Below are 7,785 nucleotides of genomic sequence, written 5' to 3'. Positions count from 1 at the left end.
CGTCCTGCGGTCGTATAGCGGCTCGTCTCCGTTCGGGAAGCGTGCGTCCTGCGTTCGTGCCACAAAAAGTGGATACTTGGGCGTAATTCTAACTGTAAGTGTGATAGGCCAAAATGCAGAAAGTTGAAACTCGACAGAAAAACCTGTAGTAATATATGTTGAACATTATTGCTTTGAAAAGAAAGGAATGGATTAAAAAATAAAAAAAGTTCATTCATTTACTTCACAATGCCCTTATTTGGCAATAAAAGGGGCATAACTCCACCAAAAATGCACATTAACTTCTTAAATGCGAACTTGTCCGAGCTATATTCGTATGCAAAATGTGTACCAAATTTGAGTTCAATCAACTGCCGCCGACAAAGTAATACCATTATGCAGCCTCGCGTTGCAGGCGACACAAAAATCAGGTCAGCAAACACAGCTGAACTTCATTTGCAAAGCTACATACAATGTCGTCAAAGCTACATACAATGTCGCCAAAGCTACAAACACTGTTGCCAAAGCTACATACACTGTCTGGCGTCAAAGCTAATTACAATGTCTGGCGGCAAAGCTAATTACAATGTCGTCAAAGCTACATACAATGTCGTCAAAGCTACATACAATGTCGTCAAAGCTACATACACTGTTGCCAAAGCTACATACAATGTCGTCAAAGCTACATACAATGTCGTCAAAGCTACATACAATGTCGTCAAAGCTACATACAATGTCGTCAAAGCTACATACAATGTCGTCAAAGCTACATACAATGTCGTCAAAGCTACATACAATGTCGTCAAAGCTACATACAATGTCGTCAAAGCTACATACAATGTCGTCAAAGCTACATACAATGTCGTCAAAGCTACATACAATGTCGTCAAAGCTACATACAATGTCGTCAAAGCTACATACAATGTCGTCAAAGCTACATACAATGTCGTCAAAGCTACATACAATGTCGTCAAAGCTACATACAATGTCGTCAAAGCTACATACAATGTCGTCAAAGCTACATACAATGTCGTCAAAGCTACATACAATGTCGTCAAAGCTACATACAATGTCGTCAAAGCTACATACAATGTCGTCAAAGCTACATACAATGTCGTCAAAGCTACATACAATGTCGTCAAAGCTACATACAATGTCGTCAAAGCTACATACAATGTCGTCAAAGCTACATACAATGTCGTCAAAGCTACATACAATGTCGTCAAAGCTACATACAATGTCGTCAAAGCTACATACAATGTCGTCAAAGCTACATACAATGTCGTCAAAGCTACATACAATGTCGTCAAAGCTACATACAATGTCGTCAAAGCTACATACAATGTCGTCAAAGCTACATACAATGTCGTCAAAGCTACATACAATGTCGCCAAAGCTACATACACTGTTGCCAAAGCTACATACACTGTCTGGCGTCAAAGCTAATTACAATGTCTGGCGGCAAAGCTAAATACAATGTCGTCAAAGCTACATACAATGTCGTCAAAACTACAGTACATACACTGTCGTCAAAGCTACATACAATGTCGTCAAAGCTACATACACTGTTGCCAAAGCTACATACATGGTAGAGACCTTGCATCTTAACAGGATTTTATGAATGCCAATTACAATGTCGTCAAAGCTACATACAATGTCGTCAAAGCAACATACAATGTCGTCAAAACTACAGTACATACACTGTCGTCAAAGTTAAATACAATGTCGTCAAAGCTATATACAATGTCGTCAAAGCTACATACAATGTCGTCAAAGCTACAGTACATACACTGTCGTCAAAGCTAAATACAATGTCGTCAAAGCTACATACAATGGCGTCAAAGCATACCATATTTCAAGGATTTCTGATTGCATCTTGTGGAATAGTTGATGTGACAAGAAGACTAGAGCTGCAAAAAGGCAGACAGATTAAATGTCTTACTTTCCACCTAACTGTGTTTTGTGACAGAATTATAAACAACTCATGAATAACCCCTCAAAAACACCTAGTAGTACTCTGCTGTAACAGGATATCTTGTGTTTTCCACCGGTCTAGTCAATCAATTTTGTCTACAGACACTGCATGGCTGAACATGCAAGACAGAAAGCATGCTTCAACACTAAATTCCTAGGCTTCTCAAGTCCATATTTAAAAGTTGCAGAATAAAACAAAGCCGATCATAAAATCCTGTAAAGATGCAAGGTCTTTACCATGTTCAAATTTTATTTTAAGTGTTACTATATGCCCTTCATTTATATTTCATCACAAATCATTCATGTAAAAATACAGGTTGTTTTCCTATCGGTCCTACATGTCACCAACTGATTGCACCTGTCGATCCCGGATTTTGTGAGGAAAAGTGCAATAGCTGCAGATCTTAATCATAAAACTGACGCTGTGACATTGCAATAATAAAAGAGATTTCTTTTCAAGGAAAAAAAATAGGGGATTTGGAGACGTGTACTTATGAAATATATAGAAGCAAGGAAAGTCACGGTCTAAGGGCAGCAAATTTCTTTGTCAGAATCACAATAACATTTCCTCCATTAACACCATTTACATATGTTTTTTACATCGTGAAAGTTTTATCACATCTATAACTTTGACATGCTTGCATAGACGCGAATTCTCATGTAGGACACCTATAAATGTTCACATCATAAAAAATTATGTAGCTTTTACAACCATGAAAAAATACGGCAGACTGAATCTTCTACTCACCGGGATAATCTGTCCACATACCCCTACAGGCTCATGTCTCGTGTAAGAAAAATAATCACCACCTGTCAATCAAACGTTACATAAAGGATAAATAGTGTTTATCACCGTAGGTCACTGACACGGTCACAGTGTCATCACAGATAACACAAACTAAGGTCACAGTGTCATCACAGATAACACTAACTAAGGTCACAGTGTCATCACAGATAACACAAACTAAGGTCACATTGTCATCACAGATTACACAAACTAAGGTCACAGTGTCATCACAGATTACACAAACTAAGGTCACAGTGTCATCACAGATTACACAAACTAAGGTCACATTGTCATCACAGATAACACAAACTAAGGTCACAGTGTCATCACAGATTACACAAACTAAGGTCACAGTGTCATCACAGATTACACAAACTAAGGTCACAGTGTCATCACAGATTACACAAACTAAAGTCACAGTGTCATCACAGATTACACAAACTAAGGTCACAGTGTTATCACAGATAACACAAACTAAGGTCACAGTGTCATCACAGATAACACAAACTATGGTAACAATGTAACCACAGATTACACAAACTTAGGTCACAGTGTCATCACAGATTACACAAACTAGGGTCACAGTGTCATCACTGATTACACAAACTAAGGTCAGTGTCATCACAGATAACACAAACTATGGTCACAATGTAACCACAGATTACACAAACTAAGGTCACAGTGTCATCACAGATTATACAAACGAAGGTAAATATGGCTATTAGTGTCACCATTGGTCACCGAACTATAAGGTCATAGGTTAAAGTCTCTAAAGATTCAAATGTCACACAAGAAATGTTTTAAATGAAATATTTTTCAATACCTTTATTACCAGTAACCAGTAGTTCTTTAGTGTTCATAGTTTAAGATAACTTTAAAAAAAAAAATGCTTTTAGAAGCCTTGACTAAAAATCTTGAATGTTAAAACTGGAAACTGGAAAAAGAAAATCGCTGCAGATTCATTTTCCCCTATTTCTTCTCCCACAAAGAAGGCAAAGTCATCATGAAAGTGGATATAAATTGACAGCATAACATATATAGTTATTACATGTAAAAGGTGAAATTAACACCGGGCAAACATGAGTTTTACCGGTGAAGGGCAAGGTTTTGGGCAAAGGTTTTGGGCAAAGGTTTTGACGTATACTGCACAGTAAACTGTAGGTCTGATATGAATAAGGAAAGTGCTGTAACGAGGCTATAAAAACTCTGGATTGGATGGTTTCTAAAACTTTAAGATTTTTAATAGATATTGTGCCCTTAACACTCTCTCTAATGTGATAATTCTTGTCTTGTTCAATGGTAACAATAGAAATTCATTTTCTCTGAGCAAGAATTTCTCAAGAAAAGAATCAGGCCCTAACATATGATTGCACGTATGGACCAGAGCTCAGTTATTCAAAGCTTGATAATATCAGTTTCTAAGTCTACAGAGTAAATTTTCAGAAATAGAGAAAGTCACAGCTAAAATTACTGTGGTAAAGAGATGCAAAAGGGTCATCGGAAAATATATTTTAATAGATAAAAGAACCAATTCCATAAACGTCTGCCTGCACATGTATATTACTTACATATAGGAATAACCTTGCCATGGTTCTTGTCTGCCCACCCAGCATAGTACCTGTAACAATCAAAGGTAATACACTGTTATAGTCAAAGTTAATATAGTGTAACAGTCAGTCAAAGTTATTATAGTGTAACAGTCAAAGTTACTATAGTGTAACAGTCAAAGTTATTATAGTGTGATAGTCAGTCAAAGTTACTATAGTGTAACAGTCAAAGTTATTATAGTGTAACAGTCAGTCAAAGTTACTATAGTGTAACAGTCAATGGTAATACACTGTTATAGTCAAAGTTAATATAGTGTAACAGTCAGTCAAAGTTATTATAGTGTAACAGTCAAAGTTACTATAGTGTTACAGTCAGTCAAAGTTATAATAGTGTAATAGTCAGTCAAAGATAATATAGTGTAACAATCAAAATTACTATAGTGTATTAGTCAAAGTTATAATATTGTAACAGTCAGTCAAAGATATTATAGTGTATCAGTCAAAGTTAATATAGTGTAAAAGTCAGTCAAAGATATTATAGTGTAACAGTCAAACTTATTACACTGTTATAGCCAAAGTTAATATAGTGTAACAGTTAGTCAAAGATATTATAGTGTAACAAGCAAAGTTACTATAGTGTATCAGTCAAAGTAATTATAGTGTAACAGTCAGTCAAAGATATTATAGTGTAACAATCAAAGTTACTATAGTGTAACAGTCTGTAATTATAGTGTAATAGTCAAAGTTAATATAGTATAACTGTCAGTCAAAGATATTATAGTGTAACAATCAAAGTTACTATAGTGTAACAGTCTGTAATTCTGGTGTAACAGTCAAAGTTAATATAGTATAACAGTCAAAGATATTATAGTGTATCAGTCAAAGTTATAGTGTATCAGTCAAAGTTACTATAGTGTATCAGTCAAAGTAATTATAGTGTAACAGTCAGTCAAAGATATTATAGTGTAACAATCAAAGTTAATATAGCGTAACACTCTGTAATTATAGTGTAACAGTCAAAGTTAATATAGTATAACAGTCAGTCAAAGATATTATAGTGTATCAGTCAAAGTTACTATAGTGTATTAGTCAAAGTAATTATAGTGTAACAGTCAGTCAAAAGATATTATAGTGTAACAATCAAAGTTACTATAGTGTAACAGTCTGTAATTATAGTGTAACAGTCAAAGTTAATATAGTGTATCCGTCAGTCAAAGTTATTATAGTGTAACAGTCGAAGTTACTATAGTATAACAGTCAGTCAAAGATATTATATTGTATCAGTCAAAGTTACTATAGTGTTACAGTCAAAGTTATAATGTAACAGTCAAAGTTATTATAGTGTAACAGTCTGTTACTATAGTGTTACAGTCAAAGTTATTATAATGTTACAGTATGTTATTATAGTTTACCAGTCAAAGTTATTATAGTGTAACAGAAAAAGTTACTATAGTGTAATCAGTCAAAGTAATTATATTGTAACAGTAAAAGTTACTTTAGTGTAACAGTCTGTTATTATAGTGTAGCAGTATACAATTGTTTCATGGCTATTTGGGGAACAGTCAAAACTATCATCCCGAGGTAGGGGGAAGCCCTGGGGAACTGTTTGCCCGAGGCCGCTAAACTGTTCATCCCGAGGTAGGGGGAAGCCCTGGGGAACTGTTTGCCCTTGGCCTAGCGGCCTCGGACTGTTACACTACAACAGTTCCCCAGGGCTTCCCCCTACCTCGGGATGATAGTTTTGACTGTTCCCAAAATAACCATGAAACAATTGTTTTATTACCAAATAAATATTAGTATCAATGCTGCATGCAATGTTGCCATTGCTTCAACACTGAGGTGCGGTCACCGAAACGCTTGAACGGGGCTCTCGAGGGGGGATTTCTGCGCATCGATTTCGCGCCGAGTAACAGTTCGCTCCGACCGGGAAAACAGTTTTGACTGCTTCACCCCTACAGCCGAAATTGGACAAAAGGCCAGAAACAGTCAAAAATGACTAATTATAATTTATATAGACTATTGGGTAATAATCAAAGTTAGTATAGTGTAGCAGTCTGTTATTATAGTGTAGCAGTCTGTTATTATATTGTAGCAGTCTGTTATTATAGTGTACCAGTCAAAGTTATGATAATGTAACAATCTGTTACTATAGTGAAACAGTCAAAGTTATTATAGAGTAGCAGTCAAGTTATTATTATGTAGCAGTCTGTTATTATAGTGTTCCAGTCAAAGCTATTACAGTGTAACAGTAAAAGTTACTATAGTGTAATCAGTCAAAGTTATTATAATGTAACAGTCTGTTATTATAGTGTAACAGTAAAAGTTACTATAGTGTAATCAGTCAAAGTAATTATAGTGTAACAGTAAAAGTTATTATAGTGCAAGTCAAAGCTTTTATCTTTTTGGGGAAAATAATGCACATTTTGCTAGGGGAAGCAGCCCGTATTTGGCCGATATGTGTAACTCGATCAGTCAAGGAAGAAAAGTCACTAACAGACAGTACCCCTACAACAGTATACAACTGAAGAATGAACACAAGGAAAGGCAGACTAATCATATATCTACTGTGTCACTACTGTCTGTAGTGATGTCTCAATCATTAAACAAACAAAATTGAGGGGGCATTAGGTCAAATACTAGCTCTAACACATATCTCAACTGATTGGCTAGATGTAGGCAGAGTGACTGATATATGTGACCTTATCATGATGTGTGTTTGGTTTATTTGAACAGGATATTACAATGCAAGTAGTTGTGAAAATAAAACCTAGTAAAATGAGCTATACCCCTAGGACATAGCATTGACTGGTAAAATTTCACCCATAGCAGCCAGGTTACAAGTGGTTTCTTATAACTCATTCACCCCAGAAATTTCATAATGAACTATTTCAACCTTTGAAGTTGAGGAGTTCAAATGTGTCTTCAGGGGTGAATGAGTTAAGAAGCCGGACCCATTTAAATTTCTATGGCTTTTTAAATAAAAGAAAGAATAGTCTAGAAAGTTCCATGTTTGTTTAAGTTCCTTCTGGCATTTCATTTATTTTTACTCCTGCTTTATTTTTATATACTCGGTAAATATTGGCCATAGCAATTTCAAAATGTTTTTGGCCTTAAAAATTTCATCTGAAAGATTGTCCAAATTCTCATCAGAAATGTCAAGGACTTGTCAAATAACAATTTCAGCTATCTTCATTATTTGTTAGGCCTGATGTGGGTCTTCGTTATTTGTTAGCCCTGACGTGAGTCTCCATTATTTGTTAGGCCTGACGTGAGTCTCCATTATTTACAAACAGCATATGTAGTGCACAAGGCAATGACCGATAGCTTTGTATAATAGACGATCAAATTAACTTTCAACAGTAAACCACATAAAATGTCCGGCTAAAATATGAATGGAGGGTGTTAATAACGCACTGGGTAATAGCTGAAACTATCCAACAGGTATTAGTTGTCACAAAATATTTACCAGGACTTTGGATTATTATCACTTGAGCCTCA

General features: G+C 35.6%; 1 protein-coding gene across 1 annotated transcript in view; it reads right to left on the bottom strand.

The window, feature by feature from the left end:
- Positions 1-7,785, bottom strand: part of LOC110445647 (aldehyde dehydrogenase, mitochondrial-like) — a 36,315-nt gene that overhangs the window by 9,229 nt on the left and 19,301 nt on the right. Inside the window, exons 5-6 of the mRNA XM_021490366.1 lie at positions 4,309-4,358; positions 2,702-2,763 (exon numbers count right to left, since the gene is read on the bottom strand). Of these exons, the coding sequence (XP_021346041.1) occupies positions 2,702-2,763; positions 4,309-4,358 (112 nt within the window). The remainder of the gene's footprint in view (positions 1-2,701; positions 2,764-4,308; positions 4,359-7,785) is intronic.

Source organism: Mizuhopecten yessoensis, unplaced genomic scaffold (genome assembly GCF_002113885.1).
Source record: "Mizuhopecten yessoensis strain PY_sf001 unplaced genomic scaffold, ASM211388v2 scaffold2329, whole genome shotgun sequence".
Classification (NCBI taxonomy): domain Eukaryota; kingdom Metazoa; phylum Mollusca; class Bivalvia; order Pectinida; family Pectinidae; genus Mizuhopecten; species Mizuhopecten yessoensis.
The sequence above is the reverse complement of the archived record's forward strand: the minus strand, read 5'-3'. Positions and strand labels throughout refer to the sequence as shown.